Source organism: Talpa occidentalis, unplaced genomic scaffold (assembly GCF_014898055.3).
Source record: "Talpa occidentalis isolate TD23 unplaced genomic scaffold, MPIMG_talOcc4v2.1 talOcc4.13, whole genome shotgun sequence".
Taxonomy (NCBI): domain Eukaryota; kingdom Metazoa; phylum Chordata; class Mammalia; order Eulipotyphla; family Talpidae; genus Talpa; species Talpa occidentalis.
In genome coordinates, this window is record NW_023601322.1 from 1,682,140 (window position 1) to 1,707,308 (window position 25,169).

Below are 25,169 nucleotides of genomic sequence, written 5' to 3' on the forward strand. Positions count from 1 at the left end.
ACCTCGGGATTGCTGCCACATTCCATACAATGATCGGGGGAATTTATGTTTGCACTGATTCCAGAGTTATACTAGTGCTTTTCCTGGAATTTACATGACACTTTTCTTTCAAAGTACTCAAAGCATTTTACAAATTCCGTTTCATGAATTGTCACAACATCTCGAAAAGCCTGCCATCCAGTCTCGTGAGCGGGAAAGGAGAAGGTGAGGCACGAAGAAGTTCAGTTGCTGCACCCAAGTCTGTGACAAGGAGACTCGACTTTTTACACAGTGATTGGTTTGCAAGTACAAGAATCAAATTAATTCACCTCTATTTTTTTAAGAATCTAGACCACTGTTTGTTTTTTTTTCAATGTGAACAAAAATTGGTGAATAGCTATTTGAAAGGACTCAGAGAGACTAGTTAAGCTCAGAAAATAATTTTTGAAGTAAAGTTGTCCAAACTGGTTGTATATATTACTTATCTGAGAGTTGTTAGAGTCTCAGGGGAAAAAAAGAAGTGCTTGATAAATAAAAAACGAGGGGATAGCAAAATGATCTTGGGAAAGAACAGAGGTGAAGTACTCACACGTCTTAATTTCAAAACATATTGCTGAGCTACAGAAACCAAAACAGTGTGGTGCTGGCATAAGAATAGACTGTGGCCTGTCTGCAAATAGATGAGAAAGCCTAGAAATGATCCCTCACATGTACCGCCCAAATTCTGACAAAAGTGCCAAGCCCATTCAATGGGGGAACGAAAGTCTCTTCAACAAATGGTGTTGGTTTGGGCCTCCATGGTGGTGCAAGGGGTTGAGCACTGCACTGTGAAGCGATCTGCAGCCTCGCAGCACGAGTTCCATCCCTGGCTGGCCAGGGGGCAACCCACATGGCGCAGCAGACCTCTCCTGCCTCGCCTGCTGCTCCCCTCAGCAGTGGATTTCAGGGGATCGGCCTGTTCTGCTCCCTGCTCTGTCTCTGGTGAATCCTCTCACCCCCCCATCTCTGGCCTGTACCCCAGGTCTTGTATGCATGAGTAAATAAATCTTTAATAAAAAACAAAAAAAAAAATGGTGCTGGGACAACTGTAAATCTACCTGCAAAATGAAATTGGAAGCTTACCTTGTGCTATATACAAAAATTAACTCAAAAGGTACCCATGACCTAAGCAAAGGAGTTAAAAGTACACAAGTCTAGAAGGAGACAGAAGGGGAAACGCCATGACATTGGATTTGGCCATGATTCTTGCATCTGGCACCAAAAGCACAGATAACAAAAGAAAAACGAGATAAATGACGCTTCACTAAGATTTCAAACTTTCGTACATGAAGGAGCACTGTGGAGACAGCAAAAGGCCAACCCACAGAGCGGGAGAAGAGATTTTCAGGGCAGAGCGGGCGCAAGCAGGGCGGGCCGCCCGGACGGCCGAGGGGGGACCTGGACAGGCCGACGCGCACGGCCTGCGGCGGGCGGGCGCGGCACGAGCCGACATGGAGGCCGGGTGCTCCCGACCCCGCAGAGGGCCGCAGTCTCAGCCCGCGCTGAGGAGAAAGCGGCGGCCTGGCGGGGACGCGACACCACCCGCGACGCCCACCGGGGGGAGCATTTTGGAAACAGCGCCGCGAAAGGCCGTCGCCCGCCCACACGCGAACATCCGCCGCTCCCGGGCCCGGCGCCGCCCGCGTGGAGACGCCCGTTTCCTCCGTTTCCCCGGCGCCCGCGTGGACGCCCGCCGGACGGGCCGAGGGCCGTGAGGACAGGCTGGGGTCCCCGCAGGCCGCGGCAGCGCCCTCGAGCAGAGCCGCGGGGCGTCTGTCAGGGGAACTGAGGCTGGTCCTGATTCATCTCACGGAGGGGGGGGGTCCATTTTGAGGAAAACCAGCGCCCTCCGTGTGAGACGCCGCCGCCCCTCCCCTCCCCCTCCCTTCCCCTCCGCGGCCCGCGGGCCGGCTCTGCTCTGCTCTGGTGTCCGAGGGGCGCCCCGTCGCGCTCACACCTGCCTGCCCAGCCCCCGCGCCACGACGGCCCGGCGGGGGCGCCCCCCCCCCCCCCCCCGCGCCCGCAGCCGCCCGGCGGCATCCGGAGGCCGCGGGCCCGTTCCCGGGAGTCCGGCCGCCAAGCCGCGCCGACTGCGGCGCCCCCGGGGCAGCCCGTCCCGCCAAGGGCGCGAGCGGCCCGTGGAGACCCAGGCCCGACCCTCCCGGCCGGGGCGCGCCCGAGGCGGACACTCGCGGGGGAGGAGGACGCCCCCGCCACGCGGCCGGGCACCGCGCCCGCCCAGCCCGTCCCCACGCGGCCTCGGCCCTCCCCGCCCGCCGCGCCGGCCTCTGCGTTCCCGTCGGCCCCGCATCCCGGGCCCCACAGTTGCGGGCCCGACCCGGCGCCCGCGCCCTCGGGGCCGCGGGGCGCTGGGCAGCCTTGGCGGGTGAGCCGAAGGAGGCCGCGGGGCCCGGCAGCAGCGGCCCGGCCCGGGCGAGAGGGCGCTGGGGGCCGGGTCCCCGCCAGCACCCAGGGCCGAGGGAGCCGTGTGGGGCGGAACCGAGCCGCCAGAGCACCGACAGGAAAACCACCCAAGCGCCCCAAAGGGTCCAGACTCCCCATGATGGTCCCGATCCGGGCCTGGAAGCCCCTCTGCCCCGGGACGCTGCCGGCCCCGCGAGCTCCCCGCTGCCCCACCCACGGGCGCGGGTCCTCCCTGCCCACCTAACCCCCCCAGAAGAGAAGTCGGATTCGGGCGCCCCGGGGAGGGGCTGGGCTTCAGGGGGCTGCTGAAGACCGGAGGAGACAGAGGCCCAGCGCCCGGTCCCCTGGCCCTGCTGCCTCTGCCCTGGGCAGGGGTCCACCCCAAGCAGGAAGCCGGGCTGCGCGATAAGGGCAGAGGGCTCCGTGCTCCCATCTAGACCCAAGGCGTCCTCCACTGACACCCCCCGAGCTCGGGGGGAAGCGCCTGCCAAGCTCAGGGTCAGAACCTGGAGCCCTGGCCTGTGACTGGCCACGCTCCCCTCCCCCGCCCCAGGCCTGCACCCTCCCGGCCCTCCTGGGGGTCTGAACCGTGGTGGCCCCAGGAGGCCCAGTCCCCATCCTCTCTCGGAACCTCTGGCCCCAGCGGCCCACACCTGACTCCTGTCCCGGCCCTGCTCCCTCCAGCTCAGGTTCTACCACATGCAGACGCCAGCCAGACTGGAAATGACTGGAATTTGGCGGCAATCAGAGCGGGTACCCTCGAAGCTGTGCTGCCCCGACATCATAAAACCCCACCGGCCGCGAGCGCCCAGCTCCTCTGGCTCCAGGCCTAGGCCAGCCGCCTGTCACCACCCCAGAGGCGGCGCTTGGGAAAAGCCTTCCTGATGCGACGGGAACAAGAGGGCCTGGGATCCAAGGAGGCACATCTGTAAGGCCGAGCGCCCCGCGGGAGCAGAGGCCCCTCCCTGCCCTGAGCAGGCCAGGGATATGCAGGCTGGGGTTGGGCCCTTTGTGGAAAAGAAGCTAAGTTCATGAGAGTCTGGTCGTCAGTCTCTGAACCCACCTTCTCTCCACAACAGCCACGATGATGCCAAAAAGTCCTGGCCTAGGCGGACCCGGGACCCTGGGCTGGCCAGCGCCTGCTGAAGGCTCCTTGTGTCCTTCCCCACGTTTCCGTGCAAAACGGAGGCGAGACTACTGATGTCCGGCCGACGGCAGCCGCAGGAGCTGCCAAGCCAAGGCCAGTCTCCAGCACCTGCGCATGAAGCCACAGTCCACACCCCAGGGTGAGGCCGGGGTGCAGGGGCCGGGGCGCAGGGCTCAGAGCATGGACCTGGAGCACGGAGGCTCGGGTGAGTGCAGCGGCTGAACCCCGCCAGGCCCGCGCAGGCCGGTGTCCCCTCAGAGGTGGCCCGCGCCAGGCCACGCGGCCAGCTCCTTCAAACCCAGGCCGGTCACTCCCGCCATCTCCTCTCCCAAGGCCCTCGGGGTGGAAGCCTCTCGGCTGCGGCGCCCTGGCTGCCCGGCCCTCGGGGCTTAGGCTGGAAACTGCTCACGTGTGATGGGGCTCGAGAGGCGGGACCGCGGTGTGAAATGATCCGAGAGCGCGGAAAATTGTTGTCAGGTGTTGGCACTTGAAAAAAAGCACTGCATCTTGTTCCCATTGGCTCCGCGGAGCTTCCGCCAAGCACTTTCTGCCTTGGTCCTGTTGAGAGACCATCAGCGTGAGAGCTGACCCCGCCGCCCCGGGGCCCTCCCCGCAGCCGGCGGCAAGTGGGGTCTGCAGACACTCGTGCGCTGGGGACCGTATCTGTCCCCCGCCCCACTGGCAACACGAGGCACAGCTGTTTGCAGGCGCAGGAGTTGCTCGGCGTCCGTGCCTCTGGCGCCCTGACCACGGGGTCTTGCGCCAGCCGTGCCGTTGGGGGAAAGCTGACCAACATCGAGGGACCTCCGAAGCCTCTCGAAGCTCAGGACTCACAGGTCCTGTCTCGGCTCTGGCTTCCCTGCCGGGAGGCGCTCACAGCTGTGTCCTGGAGGGCGGCGGTCACCGGAGGGGCCGTCGCTGGGGGATGGCCAGTGGTGTGGGCCCCTGAGCCCCCTGGTGTGGTTGTCCCCTCTTTCCTGCAGATCAGTCCCGCCCTGCTGCCTCCCGCCTCAGCCTGGAGGCCCCACCTCCTCCCGGGAGCCCACCATGGCCTGCGGGGGGCGCCGGTCTCTGCCTGCGCCGCCTCAGGGTGCAGGAATCGGGAGGACCCTTCTGAAGCCGGGCCTCGGGCTCAGAGGCGGGAGAGCGTGTGCGTGTGTGCGCGTGTGCGTGCGCGTTCAGAGAGAGGGGAGTGGGAGAGAAATACAGAGTACCCGGAATTATCTATGCATAAAGAAATTAAAAGAGAATATTTTCCAGAGCAATTGAAGCCCATCTCCTGAACAATGACGACAGCTCCTCATTCTCGACAACAATAGAGGGCACGTAGGAGTCAGCTCATTAGAATATCTGTGGCTCCTTTCTGTTCTCTCCGCATTAAGCCCCCATAATGTCAGTTGTCACTTATTAATGACAATTAACTAGTAATCAGCAGTGAGACTCTTCGAGGTGGTCTTTGCCTGACAGGTGAAGAAAGAGAACATTGCGTAGTGCCACGCGGTGACATGGAACCTTCAAAGGGAGTACGGCATTTCCATAAATTATTTCAGAAAGAAATTTTCTTTTATACATTCTCTCTAAAGCTTAAGGATCTTTAACCCTAGCAAGGCCACGCTCTGATTCCCCTCCGGGCGGTTCCTTTCTCACCAAGCGACATCTCAGCACCAGCCACCGTGGGTCGGGCGGCTCTGGGCACACTGCACACACCCTCTGGGCGGCTACCACCCGCCCCCCTTCTGGCATCTAACTACTTAGCAGTAGTTGCCCCCACTGTGGCACACCTCTGTGGCTCCCGCCGCCAGCGCCGGCCTCAGCCGTGTCCACCCCGCAGCCGCCGGTGCTTCGCGCTGCGCCAGCCACTCCGCTGGCCTGGGGCCTGGGGCCTCGTTCTGTCCTCAGAGCCTCTCAGGTGCTCTCCCTGCTCGCCAGCCCTCCTCACACGGGGGCGGCATGAACGCAGCCTTGAAGAACACAATGGAAACCACTGTGGGGCCAGGGACGAGGCCCCTCCCACGGCTCCTTCCGGAGAGCAGGGCCAGCTGGCCCAGCGGCCGACCCCTGCCCACGCACCCCCAGGCGCACCTGCTCCCCGCCTCCCTCCGCCCGGGGTTCTCACAAGCGGAGGCGCTCAGCTGGCCCGTGGGGCTGCAGGACGAGGGAGACACTTGGAAAGTGAGGAAGACCTCACGTTACCACTACAGGAGAAATGTTTGTCTACGGGACATGGGGTCTTAAGAAAGTCCCAATTTGACCTTAAGAGAGATGTGAGACACCGTCGTGGGCGGTGGGGGGGGGAATCCAGTTGGTGGGCAACCGGGGAGAAGCTCTGCACCCCTGCATCGTCAAGTTCACGTTAGAAAAGAAAACAGTTGGCCACGTCTGTTCATGTCCAGGTCACGCAGATGGCAGGTGACTGGTCTCCTGGCCTGGAAACCACCACAAGGCGGAAGGGCTTCGAAGCTGGACCCGAAATACCGGACTGTCTGTGCCTGCGCTGGGGGTGCGTTCTTCAACGGGAAGAGGTAACAGATTTAAATATGGAAGCATCTCATTTATAAAGGGAGGGTTGCTTATTTAACACAGAAAATGTAAGAAAAAGAAGAGGCCATCAGGAAGAGGACCTTCGAGGCCCCTTTTCAGAGCCTCAGAGCCTGCTGCTTTCTCCTGAGACCGGGGCGTGACAGGGACTCGACGCTGCTGCCCTCGGTGGGTTTTAGAGTCTGTGACATCACGACGCTTCCATGACAACAAATCCAGTATCGTCACTGTAATGTAGGAGGGAGTAGTCACGTTAAATTTAAGAAATAATCACCATGGGAAGGATGCAGCTTTAAATGCCCTCCTGTGTAAAAAACATTTTTCACAGAAATCTGAAGTTTGAGCAAGGCCCTTTCCATCACGTTTCTCCTTGCAGATTATTTCAGATTTTCATGCCTTTGATTTCCACCAGCTGATGAAGATGTAAAGACCCCAGTCACAACTTTTAGAGTCCGGCGTGGGTGAGGCCGTGCATGACGTCATTCAGTCCCATGAAATCCCGTGGCCTCTCGAGCCCAGACCGACGTGGAGCACCTGTCCCGGCCGGCCCGTCCTGGCACCCCACGTGTCCGCATGAGGGCAGGGGTTGCCAGCACGTCGGCAGAGAGATTTGGAATGTGGCATTTGGTTTTACTAATTTATAAATAAGTGTATTATTAAAGATTCTACGGTTGAAATTGGGAATTTCAATAATTAACTGGCTAATCATTAATCAATATAAATTGGACATAATAATACAAACTATTTATCCAAAATCTACCACTTGGAAATATGACTCAATAGCTACTGTAAAACTATTCAGAACATAAAAGATTCAAAAACTCCCACTTTTCTTAGTGTTATTGTTACATAGCACTCATTATACACCCCCATATTTTGTTATCCTGCACAGAGAAAAGGAAATTCTTGGTTTCAGTCATTTGGATAAAATTGGAATGGTTACCCTGAAAGCATACTTAAATGCATAAAAAATTACTGAAAGGAAAAAAGTGTTTTCATCTGGGGATGGGGATTAACAAGTCCTGGACAGTCCTGGAAAGGACTGTAACAAGTTCTGGAAAGTCCAGCTGGGTACAGCCTCGCTGGAAGAACTTGGCTGGGGAACCGGCCGGCAGCGCGGGATTCTCCCGAGTCACGCGCTCGTTCAGACACCTCCACCCCCGTGTAAGGCTCCTCGGCCCCTTTCACTGTCGTACGTTGTGGTCAGACAAGTTTTCAGAGAAAAACACCCCTGACATTTCAGGTTAGTGTCATTCTCTAGGTCTTAAAATCTCCTTTTAATTCATCTCCAACTAGAAAACGTTTTTTTAAATTTATGTTTAAATATGTTGATGTGAAATGAGCAGAGAAAAGACAAATGCCCTAGGATCTCACTACAGGTGGAGTGTTTTAGAAAAGCCAAGCTCGCAGGTAGACTCGCTAAGAGAGCAACGCTGAAGCACCCTCGTGGCAGGAAAAGACCTGGCTCTGCCGGGGCCACCTCCACCATGTGTGCTTGTGCACGCGTGTGCGCCTTGCGCAGTCACGCTGCACGCCCGGAACTGGGGAGGGAGCTAAGTGGCCACAACATGGCAGTGAAAAGCATGACACGTGCACTTCTCGAATATTTTAGCAAAACATGGCCACAGCTGTGAGCCCACTATCCCTCCAACCTGCTCAACCCCTGGGTCAATTTTCTGTGACCAACACCCCTCCACGCCGGGTAGATCCAAGTGTGTTCTTGTGTGACGTGCAGGAGCACAGACCAGGGAGCTGGGGCCAACGTCCACATCACGTCACTGAGGCCCCAGACTGCCCTCCAGCCCCCCAACCCCCGAGAGCGGCTTGGGCTCAAGGCGGCCGCTGGGGAACCAAGGCCCTACGGTCGGTGACCTGCTCCTGGCAGGAATCCGTGGAGGCCGCTACAGCAAGGCCACCACGGTCTGAAAGCCCTTGAGCTTTAACTCTGGCCAAGCTAACCTGGGGGAGGCGGTCAGAGGAGTGTTGAGACCGCAGCACTTTCTTTGCTTCTGCCCCTCCCAGTGGGTCAGCACCAGGGACGAGGTCACACCTCACTGGGCCGTCCAGTTTACTTTGAGATCTTCATTTCCCTGGTCAATACCAATCAGGAATCATTAACAAAAACCACAGAACTTCCCCTCCTACAGGCGGGTAATTTAAAGACAGCGCTAAGGGCCTTACCTGCCTGAAGTCCTGTGGCCGTGTGAACGAGATGTCGTCTGGGGGCTAAACGGGGTGGGCAGCGGTCAGGTTCCTGGCCCCGAGTCCCCAGGGAGCTGCAGACTTCAGCTAAGCACCCCCTCTCCTTTTTGTGGGTGTGTGTGCAGCTTATCCGCACTGGTCATCTGAGCTGAAAAGACCATAAATCACGTGAAAGGCCTCCCCAATGTTGACCCAATGTTGATCTTTCATCTCTGCTCTTATTCCAACTTCTCTCTGAGTAATACCGACAGGCAATAAACATCACAAGTATGATAGATCACACCACAAAGATGACGTTGGACAATCAATGACGACGACCAGCATTTTAAAAAACAATCCTCGAGTTGACAAGGAAAAGGCGCGCAGCACGAGTCGCCCGCCGCCGGCTGTGTAGGCGGGAATGAGGCTCCTGCCAGCAGCTGGGCCGCGGGCACCAAAATCCTACACGATACAGAAGGTTCACTTCTAGGTCCTTGTTGTAAGGAAATAATCAGAAATGCAGATGAAGATGGTGAGTGGAATGTTCTGTGATCTCATTTGTAATGGTGGAAACGTCAAAAGAATCTAAGCATTGTTTCTTAAAATTCTAACTAATAGAGAAGCTCATTGTGATCTCAAGGAGAAAGTCTTGACGTTATCTACCAGCAGATAAAAGCAAACTACAGGAGTTTGTTGATCAGGATCTCTATTTTGCAGAGACATGAGGGGAAAGATGCTAGCACTAAAACAGTGATTTTTTTTTGTCTAGATGACAATAAGTTAAACTTTACTTCTTTCTTTACTTTTTGTGTTCCAGATTTTCTGCGGTGATTACACATTAACTTTATTCTAAGAATAAGATACATGCAAAAACTAAAAATCACCTCCAAATTTTATGTTTTGGTATCTTTTAAGTTTACCTTTCAATAATTGGCTTTCAGTGATTTCTATTATAGTCACAGAAATAATAATAATAAAGTAACAAGAAATTTTATAATAGGAAAAAAGCAGAAACTTTTTTGTAAGAGCAGTTTTCTGAAAATTCAAGGCCATGCAAAGGCAGGTGGGCAGAAGTTTGTAAAGCAAATCCCCACTGAGGGGTGACCAGCCCCTCCTGGCACCAGGCTCCTCTGCCTGTCGCCCTTCAAGTCCAGGTTCTGTCACAGCAGGTGGCCCTGTGTTCCGGCGAGGATGCCCTGAACTACCACAGACATCACTCCAACTTATTTTTCAAAGCCAACAGAAGACAGGGCTAGTGAGTCTGGAGGAGACTGTGAACCAGGGTTGGCGTCATGCCCTCAACGGAACACTCAGCCCTAGTGCCCACCCTACGGGAGAGACCCTGGCCCACAAGGGTGCAGCCGATGCCCTGGGACAGAGCATGCCAGGACCCCAGGCCTGTGGAGCAGTGAGAGCAGACTGGCTGGGGCTGCCTGCACTTAGGCCCAGGTCCTGCCTGACCACCAGCCAGGCAGCCTCAGCTCCTCACCTGTAAACAGTGTCCGGGCCCTCCAAATCCAGCCGTGGGGCCTGGGCACTGCCCCGAAGGAGCCCGGCAGTCCTGGTGCTGGTCAGTGCCCTGTGAACCAGTGGGTGCCATCTTTACCAGCAACACAGTGGATCCTGGACACAGTCTCCAGCCTGTGCTGGGGACCAGGGACGTGATGAGACAAACATGCCGAGGAATCGAAGGAAAGATTAAGACAGAAAACCTGAGTTCTGTGCCGCGCCCAGTGTCAGACCGTGTCTCCACTGCCTCCACATCTCTGTGAGGACGCAGACCGTGTCTCCACTGCCTCCACATCTCTGTGAGGACGCGGGGTGGAGGCCAGGTCACTCCCTGGGGGCTGCCATTCGAGGACCCACACTTTGCCCCAGGCCTCACCATTTTCTTCACCAGCACCCTTAATAACAGCCTCCAGCGATGCTACCTATCACCCATTAGTGAGTCAAGTCTCAAAGGCTTAAGTTCCTGAAGGACTGGGGATTTACCAGGGGAAAGAGCCAGAAAAATCAGCAGCAGCGGCAGGGCCAAGACTGCAGGACGCACCCCCGCCACCACCACCACCCTGGCAGCAGGGCCACAGCCTCCGTGGGCAGCCGGGCGGCCACGCGCCAGCTGAGGGCTGCTGCGCCCACCCGTGAGCCCAAGCCTTTCTCAGGACGGGCCTTCATGAGCCTGTAAGCAAAGGAGGCATGTCTCCCACACACGTCAGCAAGAACTGCAGGGCGAGAGCCGAGGGCGAGGCCAAGGTCTCCCCGGGGCAGACCTGGCAGTGCCCCAGCCCCGGGCTCCTCGCACTTACATGTCGTCTGGGTGGTCTCCTCCATGGAGCTCTCGGCTCTGTGCAAGCTGAAGAATAAGGCTGGGCCCAAACACTGAGTGAGCAACTTGTTTTCAAAAAATTGTCCATATATAAAAGCTCAGAAATCAGGCCTCTGTCTTTGGAGCAACGGGCAGCAGCCCCAAGGCCCCCGAGCTGCTAGGGCAGGACCCCTCCCCCCCATTATTAAGTCCCCGCGCACACACAGGCCAACACAGGCATTTGCAGCAGTGCAGGAGGACACTCCCGGCCAGGCCTCGCCTGCACAGGCGTCGGTCGCTCCAGGCTACACTCGGAGAGGCCAGCACCAGTGGGGCTAAAAATTGTAATTATCACTTAAAAAAAATGCCATGCTCATCATCCGAATGAAGCATGTCAGCACACAAATCATGAAAGGATGATTCTGAATAGGATCTTTGTTGGCTGATTGCATAGGCAATACCTCTTGTTGCTGAAATAGCATCTCAAAGGCAAAATAATGACGACAGACAATGTATGTAAATCAAGAACTGCATGTGGGTTTATTTTACATTTGAGAAAACAGTGGATTTAATTGTGTGAACCAAAAGGTACTGTACAATATTAATGATAGAACATCAAAATGTATAATTAATAGTGCATTGCTCGCCTGTTTTCATTTATTTATTTTTGTCTGATAACATGCATCTGGAAAGATGCAGGTGCCAGTGAAATTTCTCTATTTAAATCAAGCTGCAGGAACTAAATTTTATTCAAAAATTGTGGTTTTACATTATATACACAGAAATTTAATATAAAATGACAATATAAAAAGTTAAAAGAGAGAGCACACAGCCAGAAGGTACAAAGAAAGTTGAATAGATTAAAATGGTACGATGTGTAACACGGAGGAGTTTTAAGCTGATGCTGGCAATTTACAAGGAAAGGACTCCAACATTTGCCCCATTTTTTTTTTCATTTACCAATGCAGCACGTTATAGAAAGGTCAGCTTGTACCAAAGCTTACATTTGTAAATGACTATAAACCGCAGTATTTTACAGGAAAAGAGAAATAGCATTTTTATACATTTTTAAATAATAGCTTGCATACTTTTTTTTTTTTTTTTTTTTTGCCAAAAATGGCATTTTTCAGCATCCAGAGGGTTTGGGCATAGTGGCAACTGGGCTGTTTGATGGTAGGTTGGTTTTTTTTTTTTGTTTGTTTTGTTTTTTGTCTTGTTTTGTTGTAAATGTGCAGAGTCCTGGCTTCCTGACCCGAGTCTAGACCCGTCCCACCTCCCCAGCCGCATGCACGCTTCCTTCACTCTCAGCTCTGCATAGCGAAGCTCGCTTTTTAATTATTAAATAAGTTTTGTGTCTGACACAGCTTTTGATCTGAATGAAATGCCTTTAAGCCTTTTTTTTTTTCCTTTTTCTTTTTTTTCTTTTTGAGTGAAAGGCACAGAAATGCGATTGCAGTCCTCAAAGGGTTAAATTTGACACTACCATGTTCTATGACCTTTATTGTCATGGCAACTTTGTAATTTTAGGATGTCTTTTTATCATTGTTATTTGTGTCTTTCTTTCCTGCTAAATAAATGTCTCTGAGCACTGTGCCCCACCATTTCCTACAAAAGATAGCTTAACATCAAGAACAGATGTTGAAAATAAAGGTCAGACTTTGACTCACGGAAAAAGAAAAATAACATGCACAGATCAGACAAAGAGCATATAAATATAACTACAAAATATGTGTAAGAAAAACCAAGGTCCAGAGAGGCAGTTCGGCAAGGAGGGAGGCTGACCGCGAGGCCAGGCCGGGAGGGGGGCCCAGGGTGCGCCGGCGGCCCCGCGGCCCGGCCGCTACTGTTTCTCCAGCTCGGTCACGTAGATCAGGTGGTCCTCCGGGGACTTGCCGTGGGTCTTGCTAAGGTGCAGCTTGACGGCGTGCTTGCTCGCAAAGGTCCGGTTGCAGAGTTTACACTGGAATGTGGAGCCCAGGTCGTCTTCGGCGGCCCCCAGCGGGCCCAGGGCCTTGCCGGCCAGGGCTTTGGAAACGTTCTGCTGTTCCTGAAGTTGACTGAGCGGCAGCTTGGAGAGGTCCTTCAAGCTGAAGCCCAAGTGTGTCTCTAGGTGATTGATGTACGTGGAAGCAGTTCTGAACTGAGAGGCACAATCGTTGCAAAAGAAAACGGGGTGCCCTGTGTCGAGGTTCTTCAGGAACTTGGTCCCCCCGGTCCTCCGCAGCTGGTACTTGACGTTGGCCAGCCAGTGGCTGATGGTGGTCATGGACAGCCCCGTGAACTTGGAGATGTGCACCCGCTCCTGCGGGCCCAGGTCCGACATGATGTACTTACCTTCCGGGGTCTCCCGCAGGCTCGAGGCGAACTGGGCCTGCAGGATGAGCAGGTGCTGGGGGTTCCAGTTGGACTGGCGGCCCTTCCGCTTGTGCACGGGTGACAGCTCGTCCAGCGCCTCCTCGAAGCTGCTGCCGTCGGCGTCCGACTTCTCCGACACCGTGGAGGGCGTGGAGGACTTGGGGGTCAGCCGGCCCGTCAGGTTCTTCACCATGTCCGAGATGTCCATGAGCGCGCTCTCCCGCAGCGGCGAGGCCACGGCGTCGGGCGCGCTGGACACCAGAGGCTTGCTCTTGGACTTGGTCAGGTCGATGGGTTGGTCGCTGCTGTCGTAGTAGTAGCGGTCGATGGCGTCGGCCTGCTTGGCGGGGGCGGCGGGGTACACCGGCTTGTCCAGCATGCTGTTGCTGATCTTGTACAGCATGGCCAGCGGGTCCAGCGAGGGGCTGACAGGCTTGGACACTTTGCCCAGGTGGGTGTTCATGATGGACTGCAGGGCGCTCAGCGGGTTGATGAGGGAGGGCTCGGGCGAGTGGTCCGTGATGATGCCCAGGTTGCCGCAGCCGTTGGTCACTTTGGCTTTCAGGTGCTCGGTGCCGTTGGGGGTGTGGGCATCCGCCGCGGCCTCCTTCCTGGCCTTCGCGGCCTCTGCTTCGGGGCCCTTCTTGGGCTGAGGTTTGCCGCCGACGTCCTCCGTCCTGGGAAAGTCCTTGTTCTCCTTGGCCCCGGGGGACACGGCCTTGGCCGGGGGGCCCTTCTCCTTGTCCGCCGGCCTCTCCTCCTTCTTGACGCTGACCTTGCCGGTGACCTTCTCCACCAGCTCCTCCATGGCCGACACGTTGCTCTTGTGCGGCGGGGGCGTGAGGCTGCCGGGGGAGTGCAGGAGCGCGCCGTGCTCGGAGGACAGGGGCTTCACGCCGCCAGCGTAGGACGGCTGCACCGGCACGGTCTGCACGGCGGGCAGAGGCTTCACGGCGCCGGGCAGCTGGTAGGCGGCGTGGATGCTGGGGTAGCCGCCCCACGAGGGCGCGCCGTTCTGGGCCTTGCTGATGGCAGTGGACACGGTGTTCTCCAGGGACTTGAGGATGTCCACCCCGCCCTTGGGGCTGTCGTCCAGGTCCTCCTCCCGCAGGTACTGGTAGAGCGCGGTGGGCTCGCCCCGGTCGGCCGCGTCCTCGCTCTCCTCCTTGATCTTCCTGTCGGGCTCGCTGGCCGCCACCGGCGCCTTCTCCTTCTCGGGGTCCTTCCTGTCCTCGGTGGCAGCTGCGGGCCCCGCGGGCGACTCGGGCTGCTTTTTGACATGGGCGGCGGGGAGGCGGGTGTGTGTGGTGGGGGGCAGCGGTATGGACTGGATCTTCTCCTCCACCACGGGGTCCAGCACCAGCTGCTTCCCCTTCTTGGAGGCGGAGGTGGTCACCTTGAGGAAATGGCCGGTGACCATCATGTGGGCGGTGAGCTGCTGCAGCGTGTCGTGGGAGCTGCCGCACTCCATGCACTTGAGGATCTGCGCTTTGCGGGCCTCGAACTGCCAGGTGTAGCTGGCGCCGTTCTGGTACCCGTAGCGGTTGTTGGGCGTCACGTAGGGGTTCGCAGACTTCTGGTCCTTGGCCGCCTCGCTCAGTGCCGCCTCGGCGGCGAGGCCTGCAGGCTCAGGGGAGCCGGGGGACGCCAGGTCCTGCAGGGCTCGCTTTTTGGTGGAAGGGACCAGTTTGGTGATGGCTGGTACTGGCTCCTTCAGAGGCACTTTCTGGTAATGCTTTGTCTTGATCATGTGGACACTCAGGTCCTGCAAGGACTCGAACGAGTGGCCGCAGTACATGCACTTGAGCACCTTCTGTGCGTCCTCCTTGCCCTCCATCTCCATCAGGGAGCGCTTCCGGGGCTTGGACCAGCGCTTGGTCTTCTCGGAGTCCTTGTCCCTGTTGTCATCGCGGTAGTGGCCCGTCTCGTTCATGTGCACCGTCAGCTCCACCAGCGTGTCGTAGGCCGCGCTGCAGTCCTTGCACCGGAACTTGCTGGCGCCGGTGAACACGGAGCCGTAGAGCTTGTTGTTCTGCCGGTACAGCTGCACGGTGCTGAAGAGGCTGGGCTCGGGCAGCAGCCCATAGGAGGTGGTCTGCTGCAGCGTCTTGGCCAGGGCGGCCTGGTGCCAGTCGTACCCCGAGCTGCTGCCGCCGCCGGTGCTGGTGCTGGTGCTGGAGCTGGAGCTGGTGCTGGAGCTGGGTGCGCTGGCGGGGGCAGCAGCGGGGCCGGCCGGGCCGGCGGCGCTGGTGGGGGGTGTGGGCGCCGGCGTGGCACCCTCCTTCTGGCCCGCATCGGCGCTGCTGGTGGTCGAACCGGACTTCTTCAAGTCCAACGCCAGGCTGGACCAGCAAGACTCGGAGAAGAGGTTGGCGTACACGGCCTTGATCTGCGCCAAGCTGTCCTGGGGGTAGGAAGCGCTGTCAGGGCCCGGCGGGTCTTCCTTCTCCTCTCGGGAGGAAGAGCCTTTGAAATGAGCCAGCTGGTCACTGCTCTCACTGAAGGGCGAGCCGTACCCGGCGTCCTGGTTGGTGGCGGTGCTGACTGGGGAGTTCTGGTAGCTCTGGGCCTCCTTGATGTCCGTTTCCTCATTGCACACGTAGTCGCCGCCTTCCTGGATGTCCAGAGACAGCCCATCCTCCTCTGTGGCCTCTGCATCTATCTCTGCTGCCTTCAGCTCCTCCTCAGGAACGTAAGCTGGAAGAGAAAAATGAAACAGGGTGAGACGTAAATCATCTCCAAGGACGCCGTCTCCCCAGCAGAGAGAGGATCTTTAGAAAGACGCTCCTCGCCCGGCTCCTGGCCACGCGGCCACCCCATGCAGCACCTCCAGGGACCTGGCACCCCAGGGCAGAAATCAGGCCTCGCCCAGACAAGGTCACCCGCCCACGAGGACACACCCACATCAGCGGAGAGTCCTAAATGGGGGCCACCGCTGTCCCTTCCCAGAGATGCCCCCGGGGCCATCCAGCCCAGGAGCAGACAGCCCGGTCACTGCCCCAGGGCCCTCCCGCCTTCTCCCCTCCACAGCGACACACAAGTCCCTGGCATCATCCAATCAGGCGGGTCCTGGAGTCCACTGTCAGGCCAGAGATCCATAAATAGACGGTATTTCCCTGGTGAAATCACCCCTCAGTGGCCAGCGATAAAAATACTTCCAGCTCCACTAGATGAAGGGGGAAGCTCAGCCCCTGCCCCCAGGAGAAGCCCCCTATGTGGGCCCGGGAGGGTGTGAAGCCGGGCTGTACACAGCAGCAGGTGACCAGCGTCCATGGGCCCGCGTGGCCTAAGCGTACAAGGGAGAATCACTCAGCCCTGAAAAGGAGGCTGTGCCCACTCAGGCAGCCAGGATGGCCCTCAAGGGCACTGCGCAGGGAGGAGCCAGGCAGACGCAGACGACGCAGGTGGCCCGATCCTCCAGGAGCGCATCAAATTCACAGAAAATGGGGGAGGGTTCCAAGCGGGGTGCTCTTGGTGGGCGGAGTCCCAGCCCAGGAAGGCGGCCGCCCCTGGAGGGGTGTGCTCAGCGCCTCCTGGACTTGGTAGCCCCTTAACTTCCATGTTTGGAATCTTTGACCAAAACAAAAATACTTATTTTTCCATTTTAACCACATCCGTCAACAGTCTGCGTTAGGAGCTGCCCGAGGGAGCAGCGCAGCCGCCTCAACAGCCGGGAGTGAGGACGGGGCCATCACGCACCGCATGTTTCACTGCCGGACATTTCAGGCCCTTTGGGGGGTGACCAAGCCTGTTAGTCCTCAGGCCATAATTACACGCGCCACCTCTCCACTTATGTGACCAACATACTTTTATTTCTTGTCCTCGTTTTGAGAGCACAGCTAGGTGAACCCGTGTTCCATCACCAACGTGGGGATTTGGGGGTTAAGACATTTCCAGAAAGTCCCTATTAAAATGCACTGCTATGACCTGCGAGGGGTGTCTCATTAAATATAATCACTCATTATCACATTATCAGAGCCAGATCCTGGGGGAACGTGGCAGAGCGCAGGCGTTTTCCGGGACGTGACAGGAGAGAAAGCGTCCCGGCCGCCCAGAGGGCGCACAGGGCGGGCGAGGAGGCTGGGCAGAGGCGGCAGACGCCAGTGCCCTGTGCACAGGCTGCAGGTGGAGCCTCTCCAGCGGCCTGGGGCCCGCGCACAGTCAACAGTCGGACGCCCTGTCCGGGCACGGCACCCACGACCTCAGCACATGCCGCTCAGCTCACCGCAGAGGCGGGGCCGTGGCCACCAGGGCACTGGGAGGCAGCGCCGTCCACACCTGGCCGTGGTGCAGCCCACGGGCTCAGCCGCAGGCCTGGTGCTCCCGGTAACCCTCCGGCTCCCGGACAATGGGGAGTGGCCGGTGGGTCAGTCTCACTTCACCCACGATGACAACAGGCTGGGAGCGGCCAGGGCTCCGGGGCTCCAGGCCGGGGTCCTCAGCTGGCCCACTTCGGAGCCGCAGCCCCACCGCCCTGGGCCTGCTGCTGTTCTGGGCCCTGGTGTGGACCCGAGGCCCTGCCTGCCCGTCATCGCGGAGTGGGTGTCCTGGCGTGGGCGCGGCCCGGACACGCCCAAGCGGGTCAGGCAGCTCCACACCCAGACCTACTGCGCCGTCCCCAAGCGGGGCCGTCCAGGCCACAGTAGCGGTTCCAGGCCCTGCAGCCCTCGCACCCCGCGCTCCTCGCACCCCTCACTACTGCACGGCCCCCCAGTCCTGCGGGCGCTCCCAGCCCCCCAGGCTCTGCCCAGAGCAGCCCCCAGGTCCTGACTCTGGAAAGTCCACTTGCAGTGCAGTGGCCCCGGCCCCGACCACGCCCTGCGCCCCGGCTGTGGGCCCCGCCCACCGCGACGCCCCCACTCTCAGGAGCGCTGCCTGTCCCCGGGGTGGCTCAGGTGTCATCTTCGCCAGGACGCCTTCCTAATCCCTCACAGGAGTCGTGCTCCCCGCAGAATTGCCATGTTTACCTGTCTGTCTTCTCGGTCACACTGGAGCATCCATTCCTTCCACCCCAGCGCCCGGGCCCCTGGCCGGGCACTTTCACCCACGACCTCTGGGCCCGCACACCCTCCGGGCCCGCACACCCTCCAGGCAGCACCATCGCCGCGATGAGACGCGAGTGCGGAAGCGCGGCCCCGGCCACACAGAACGCCCCCGTGGACCCACCCTGGGCGCACCCCGGGCTGGCCTGTTCGGCCTGGGGCCGGGCCCCGCTCCCCCCAAGGGCTGCTGGAAGATCAGGGGCAGGAGGGCCGACGGAGCGTGCGGCCTGCGCCCTGGCGCCAAGGGGAGTGTCTCCACGAAAACAGCGGGAAGAGGAGATGCTGCTGCACCCCGGCTTCACTCTGAAGTCAGGACGGGCCCAGACAGGCCCCCCCAGAAAGACCCTTCCCTGGGCCCTCCATGAACTCTGCGGGGTGTAAATCCAGACAGCGGGTACGGCGGGCAGCTCCCCCACGCACTGTCCCCCCAACATGGGAGAGAGCCCAAGGCCCTGGGAGTGACAAGGGGAGAAAGTCACGGCCCCTCTCCAGGCCCTGAGCCCGAGGCGGCGCTGCTTCTGGAGGGCACCGGGGCTGCCAGCGGGGAGTGGCTCTTGACAAACACTTTCAAATTCTCCAGGGTTTTCAGCTCCACAAGCGTGGAGGAGCCCGCACCGTTTCTGGAACAGACGCGAAGTCCGGCCAGCAGAGCCTGGGCCTGGGGCAGGAGGGGAGCCAGGGCACGCGAAAAGCTTGGGAAACGATTAGTTTTATTTTTGGAAGGTTACAAAGTAAAGGGGTGAGTGCGACGAGGGCAGGGTGGTAGCTTTCAGTCTAAGGGGTTTGTGGGGGCGGGAGCGTGTCCCCCTCAGCACACCTCCTGCTCTCGCCTCTGTAGCCCCTCAGGGGCCCTGGCCTCGGGCACCTCCACTGTGGGCCAGCGCAGCCCTTGGCCTTCTCCACACCCCCAGGACCCCCGCCCGCGGGTAAGCTGACACCCTCGGTCAGTTCACGGCCAGGGCTGCCGTCCTTCGCTCCGTTTGCTCTAATTACTTGCAAGGACATGCAGGTCTGGGTCACTCCAAGGTCTGCCCTGTGCCTGCACCTCAAGGCTCTGCCCACCAGGCCCGACTTGGCTGTCCTGTCCCCTAAAGCTTCCAGTGCCTGAGGCCAAAGGCAAATGGGGGTGCTCCGCAGAGCACCTGAGTCTCCCCACCCCTCTCGGGGGCTGTGCTGAGCTGTCAACACTGCCATTACTCTGGAGAGCCCGGCCCTTGTGAGGACACAAGCCTTTAATGGGGCAGGGGCCAGCTGCCGCCGTGACAGAGCCAGGGAGCTGATCTCAGCCCGGTCACCATGGACGCCGTGTCCACCCTGCCCCCTCGCCCTCTGTCCTCTGTGCCCAGAACCCCCCGGGGCCAGGGCGGCTTAGGTCAAGACCGAGACAGTGACAGTAACAAAGAGGCAGCACCCCTGGCCAGCCCGCGCTGTGGGCACCCGCCCAGCTCTGAACCAGCTCTCGGACCTTCTCTGTCTGACCCCTGGGCAGCTGGGGTCCCCTCTACTCCCCCAGGTCAGGGCTGGCTCCCACCTCTGCCTCTCCCCAACCCCAGCTTTAAAATCAGCTCCCCAGTGTATATCCGTCAGTCCTCCTGTACTGCTCCCCACTCTGTCTCTGGTGACTCCTCTCACCCCCCACTCCGGCCTGCACCCCAGCTCTTGTGTGCATAAATAAATAAATCTTAAAAAAAATAATAAAACCAGCTCCCAAGCCGCCAGGCCACCCCAGGCTCTATCCTTCCCAGGAGGGCACACGCCTCCCTGGGGAGCTAAAATCTACTGGGCTTCATTTAAAAAGTTTGGGGCCTGGGGAGGAGAAGGTCAGGTCTCACAGGATCGGGGCGGGGCGGGGGCGGGGGGGTGGAGCGAGGTTCCCTGGGGCGGGAAGCCAAGACCAAGCAGCAGGCGGCCAGGCCCAGCTCAGGTGGAGGCCCTTGGAGGTACCTGATTGGTCAGGGAGATAAGCTCCCCAGGCCACAGCGGCAGGTGCAAGGACCCTGGGCACCTGGGGTGACGGGGCTGGGTCAGTGGGTGAGGCCGGGGCCGCTAAGGGGGGGTGGTCACTGCCCTGCTTCCCTAGGGACAGAGACCCAGCGTGATAGGGATGTGAGGCCAGACATACGTGGACAGGCCCATGGGCGAGAGATGGGTGCACCCCAGCCAGTCTGAAGGTGGTTAAGCACCACACATTCCCCAGGCCTCAGTTTCCCCAACAGTGCCTCGTGATGACCGTGGGGGCCTTGGGGCTGTGGGGGTTTCTCATGTGGCAGCAACAGGCTCTTACTGTCAAGTCCCACGCTGCAGGCCGGTCCTCCCTCCTCACACCTCGAAGCCCCACAAATTAATGAGGACAGCATGGGGCAGGGGCTGCCCTCCCACGGGGTCAGAGAGCGCTGCTGAGCCTCCTGCCACGCCACTGAGGACCCTCGGAACAAAGCAGTGGATGCTCGTCCCCCCCAAAGCTGACCATCACTAGCTCACGTGTGGGCCAAGAACTTCCCAGCAGACGTGAAATTGGAAGCCCTGGGCTGCTCTGGAAGTAGTTACAATCATCCCGCCTGCTCCTTCCCCTTCCCTCCTGCCTCGAGGGGCTGGGCGGGGAGGGCCTGGCGCTGAGCAGAGGCGCAGCTAGGGCTGTTCCTGGGAAGCGATGGGGGAGGTGAGGGACAAACGTGACCAAATCAGGGTGGGAAACTTTTGTTTACCCAAGTTCTCTTCTCCTCATTAGCACACATAATTGAGAGTGAGGAACATGGATATTTAAAAGTGACAAATATAAAGCAAGGGCTCCGGTCCCTGCTCGCTTACCGGCTTACAGTAAACACCAAACTTTGCTATTGTATTGCCACCTGGTGAAACGACACCGTCGTACCAAATTACATGTTGATCCCCTGCGCGCTAGGCTTCCGACTGGCACATGGGACCCCCAGAACAGATGGCCGTTCTAGCGAAATACACTGACGGCTGGGGGCGCACACGCCGGGGCGCGCGCACCTACGTGAGAGCCAGCGGCCTCGGCGCGCCCCGGCGCCTGCCAGACACGCTTCTTCCACATGCACAACCGATCACTTGCAAAGTCCCGTCCCCTGTGACGGCGCGAGCGGGCGGCGGGGGTGAAGTCAGAATTCACCGGGAAACGAGACGTGCGGACAAAGCGGGGAGCAGCGCGGCACCCCCCACCCCGCCCCGGCCGAGCACACCGGGGTCGGGGCGCCACCATCATCTGCAAACCCAGTTCTGGCTCCAGACAGGAGCCGCCCGCCTGACAGGACACGGGCAAAGGCTCTTCCGTTTCGCCACACGTGGGTGCGGGTGCCGACGGCGGAGCGGCTGCTGGGCCGACCGCCGGTTTCCAGCAGGGCGGCCTCTGTGCTGGGAGCCCTCAGGAGCCGCGTTTAAGAGCCGCAGCGTCTGCGAGGGCAACGGCCTGTGGTTGTGACTCAGGGCTGCCTTTTATTGCGAATCCAAGGGCAGCTTCTTTAAAATAAATAGAACGTGGTTCCTTTTCTCTTTTCTCTCACTGCCCCGGAACTCAGGTCTGAGCTGCAGAAGGAGCCAGCGGGGGTCGGGGCCCTGCCGCTGCCCCGGGAGTGCCCGCGGGTGCCTCGTCCTGGGGCTGCCCAGGTTACGGCCCTGTCGCCCAGCAGACGGGAGCTTAGACGGCACAGAGCAAGAACTTTCTCTGATTGTTGGCAATGTCAAAAAGAGAAATATAGGAGAATCCTGAAAACTTAAAAAGACATTAAAATGCAACAAGAAGAAAGGAAAGAGCCCCTCGTGAGCCTGACAGATGCTCAGAGCAGTCGCCGCGCTGGACCCGTGCCCGTGGACAGGCCACCAGCCCACAAACCAGAAAGCTGGCGCCCAAGATTGCCCGCTGGGCACCACACGTGCTCAGGGGCCCTCCAGTTTGAGGCAGGAGAGACGGCCCCGAGGCCATGTGATGAGGCTGCGTCGAGAACCCAAGACCCCGGGCTCCAAGCCAGCTCGCCTGAAACTAGAGGAGATGGTCAGACCGGGAGGGCCCTCCTGCCGGGGCGGTCAGCATTGGGAGGAGGCGTGGGCAGGAAATGCCCCTTCCAAGGGTTACAATAAATATAAGGAAGGGCAAGAAAAATCCCCCGATGTTCTGCGGCTGCACCCCGAGCCCCAGCCATCACCAAGCACCATCGCGACGTCACCATATCCTGGTGCTGCCACGGTGCCCACCGGGGCCCCAGGCCTGCTGGGCAGGAGGGGGCGAGAGGCCAGGCCCAGCCTCGACCCCCTGGGGTCACCACTCAGAAGGGGGTCTCCGCGCGCAAGGATGGGAGCTGCTGCTCGGAGCAGAAGGGACGCGAAATGGGCCGCGAGGTGGTGAGCGAGGCGGGGCAGCAGACACGGCGCGGCTGGGAGGCCCGAGCTAACGTGCCCTGCCTGGGCCAGCGGTCCACTCGGCCGGAGCCCAGCGCAGGTCGTGCGACAGGCACCCTCTGATGTCCTCAAACCCCCGTAACAATCACAGCCACTATCATGACAGAAGCCTCCACTCTCGGATCATAATAATTAGGTTTATTTTTACTAGTATCAGTGAATTCTCATAATTGCTTTCCTAGATTTTGTAAAAAATGTTACCTTGGCAGAGGCAGAGAGGGGGGAGAGAGCAAGAGGCAGGGAGGGAGGTTGAGAGAGAGAATCGTAAAAACTTCCCAGTTTAGACAGAGCAGTTATTTGTCGTGCTCTTTTGTTTGTATTTCAAGGTACGATTTTCTAACACTCCTTAGTTCATATAGGTGCAAATGTCGAAAAATGCACGATAGCATTTGCAGGAATTTTCATTCCTGGTGGTGAAGCCACGCGAGCCACACACTGGACTGTGAATGAGCACAACTTTGCAGCCTAGAAGAATTCGTGAGCGAGTGAGGGAACCACAGCAAAGAAAGCCAACATCCTCTCCACTCCCCCCGGGCCGGCGGCTCCCCGGCATCAGCCACCCCCACCTCGTGGAAACCCGATGAATGAGTAGGCCCGGAAATGGTAAGTGCAGTATAGAATTCTCTTTTTACAGTTACTTATAGGAATAAATGACATTTTTCCCCATCACATAAAACAAAGACTCCAAATCATCATTTCTGCTATTTCTTTTTGTGTCAAAACAGCTTTGCCGTTCCTCCCCCGGCCATTCCTGTGCCAGCACGCGGCTGCAATGTGACACGCCAGCGCCACTGCCCACGGTGACCACCAGCGGGGCGGCCCCGCACCCACGAGGCGGCCCGGTGACACACCCGGCCCGCAAAGGCGCTGCCAGCCTCCTCATGCTTGTGGACCTGCTGCGAGGCGTGTGGGTGTGCTGTGTGTGCCCGCGCGCACCTGTGGGTGTGTGCACCTGTGTGCATGCATGTGCATATAAGTGTGGGTCTCTGTGTGTGCATGCTGTGCACATGTGTGTGGTGTGTGCATGATGTGTTTGCATGCTGTGTGCATGAGTGTGCCTGCAAGTGTGGATTCATGTGTGCATGTATGTTGTACACGTGTGTGGTGTTTGTGTGCTGTGTCTGTGTGTCAATGCAAGTGTGAGTTCGTGTGTACACGTGTGGGTGTGTACATGTGGATGACGTGTGTGCAATGTACATGTATATACATGCAAGTGTGGGTTCCTGTGTGTACCTGTGTGGGTTGTGCACGTGTTCACGAGTGTGGGTCTGAGGGTGTATTGTGGTCTGCATGTGTGTAGGTGTGTGTGAGTCTGGGTGTGCATGGAGAAAAAGTACTAGTCCCTCTCATTCCCCCAACAGGAGCGAGACAACTAGCTCCTCGGGCCTGACGTCACGGCTGGATCTTGTTGGTGCTCCTGCCGCAGGGCGCGCCCGCTGGGCCCCGCGCGCCCCAGACGGCCGCCGAGTCGCGCCCTGGAGCTCCGTGCGTCAGGAGCAAGCGACCCGGCCGCTGTGACGTCCTTGTTCGCGTTTGTCTGACTCCGACCATGCGCCCTGGTGCTTCCCGTGTAGAGACTCGCATATTGTCTGAAAAAATATTTTCATTTCCAATTGTAATTATATAATGAGGCACAAACATCTTATCTCGGGCAAATTGGATAAAAATTATATTTCTCAAATGGCAGCCCGACATTTTTTGAAACATCTTTGTTTCTTTAAAGAAAACAAGATTTGCTCTATTCAACAGTCATTTTAAGACTGGCGAGAAGTGACAGCTGTATTTGTTTTTTAATGGCTAAATGCAGCAAAGTTCCAAATTCCCTCGAGTCTTAATAACACTGGCTCGGAGCAATTAGGTTGGTATTCCCCCCGAAACCTGCATCTTAATCTGCACCCCAATTATGCACGACATAAAGGTGTTTTCCTGAACTGGCCGCTCTGCTCCCGGGGAGCGAGGGAGGCTCCCTGGACCCGGCCTCCCCTCCTCACTGTTCCCCTGGTAGATGAACAAAATGTGGCGCTGCTTCCCTGGAAGAGCTGAAGCAACAATAGAAGCCCCCCCTCCACAGCGAGGCTGCCTCCCACAACATGGGGGACAGCCGTGACCGAGATGCCCATTCACACCTGCCCAGGGGCTCCTGGTGGGGTTCCCCGGGCCCTCCCTGGGAGGAAAGGCCGCTTGCCCTGCCCCACATGGGGCGCCTGGATTCCCTCGACAAGGGTGTTTGCACTCATGGTCTGCTGGCGCAAGGGTCCCCACCTGACTCCTGGGGTTTGAGGTCACCCCGTCTTGCTGAGAGGATGGCAGGGACCCGTGGCCCAGGCGGTGATGGCCTCAGAGGCTTACAGAGGCCTCTGGCTGGGAGGTGGAGGTGGCTGTGGCCCCTGGCAGCGCCCTGGGCAGCGAGGACGCAGAGAGAGGGCCTGAGGCCGCGCAGAGGTGTCCACGACACCCCGGAGCAGTGACTTCTCAGACAAATGGAAGGGCCTGAAAGGCGATGAGTCTAAGGGACGCAGGGAAGATGCAAGCCCCCCCAGTGCTGGTGACCCGATTCAAAGAGACGCCCCGAGGCCACCCTCGGGTGTTCCTGGCTGCAGACAAGCCTCGAAGGCCGCCCCGCAGGTCGCGCGCCTCTCCCCCTGCTCTGGAGGAGGCGCTCACCTCCCAGCGGCCTCTGCCCTGGGGCCGGGGAGCCCCGCTGGCCGGGCAGGGCGATTCTAGTGCCCCCCGCCTCCCCATTAGG

The 25,169-nt window shown here is 58.6% G+C and overlaps 1 protein-coding gene and 1 long non-coding RNA gene across 2 annotated transcripts in view; both read right to left on the minus strand.

The window, feature by feature from the left end:
• The window catches only part of LOC129145577 (uncharacterized), a 54,592-nt gene extending 45,550 nt beyond the window's left edge, over window positions 1-9,042 (minus strand). The window contains exon 1 of the long non-coding RNA XR_008551323.1: window positions 8,309-9,042. This is a non-coding gene — a long non-coding RNA (uncharacterized LOC129145577). The remainder of the gene's footprint in view (window positions 1-8,308) is intronic.
• Window positions 9,043-12,041: 2,999 nt separating this feature from the next.
• TSHZ1 (teashirt zinc finger homeobox 1) overlaps window positions 12,042-25,169 on the minus strand; it is a 61,322-nt gene continuing 48,194 nt past the window's right edge. Inside the window, exon 2 of the mRNA XM_054693988.1 lies at window positions 12,042-15,665. Coding sequence (XP_054549963.1) covers window positions 12,454-15,665 — 3,212 coding nt within the window. The 3' untranslated portion in view covers window positions 12,042-12,453. The remainder of the gene's footprint in view (window positions 15,666-25,169) is intronic.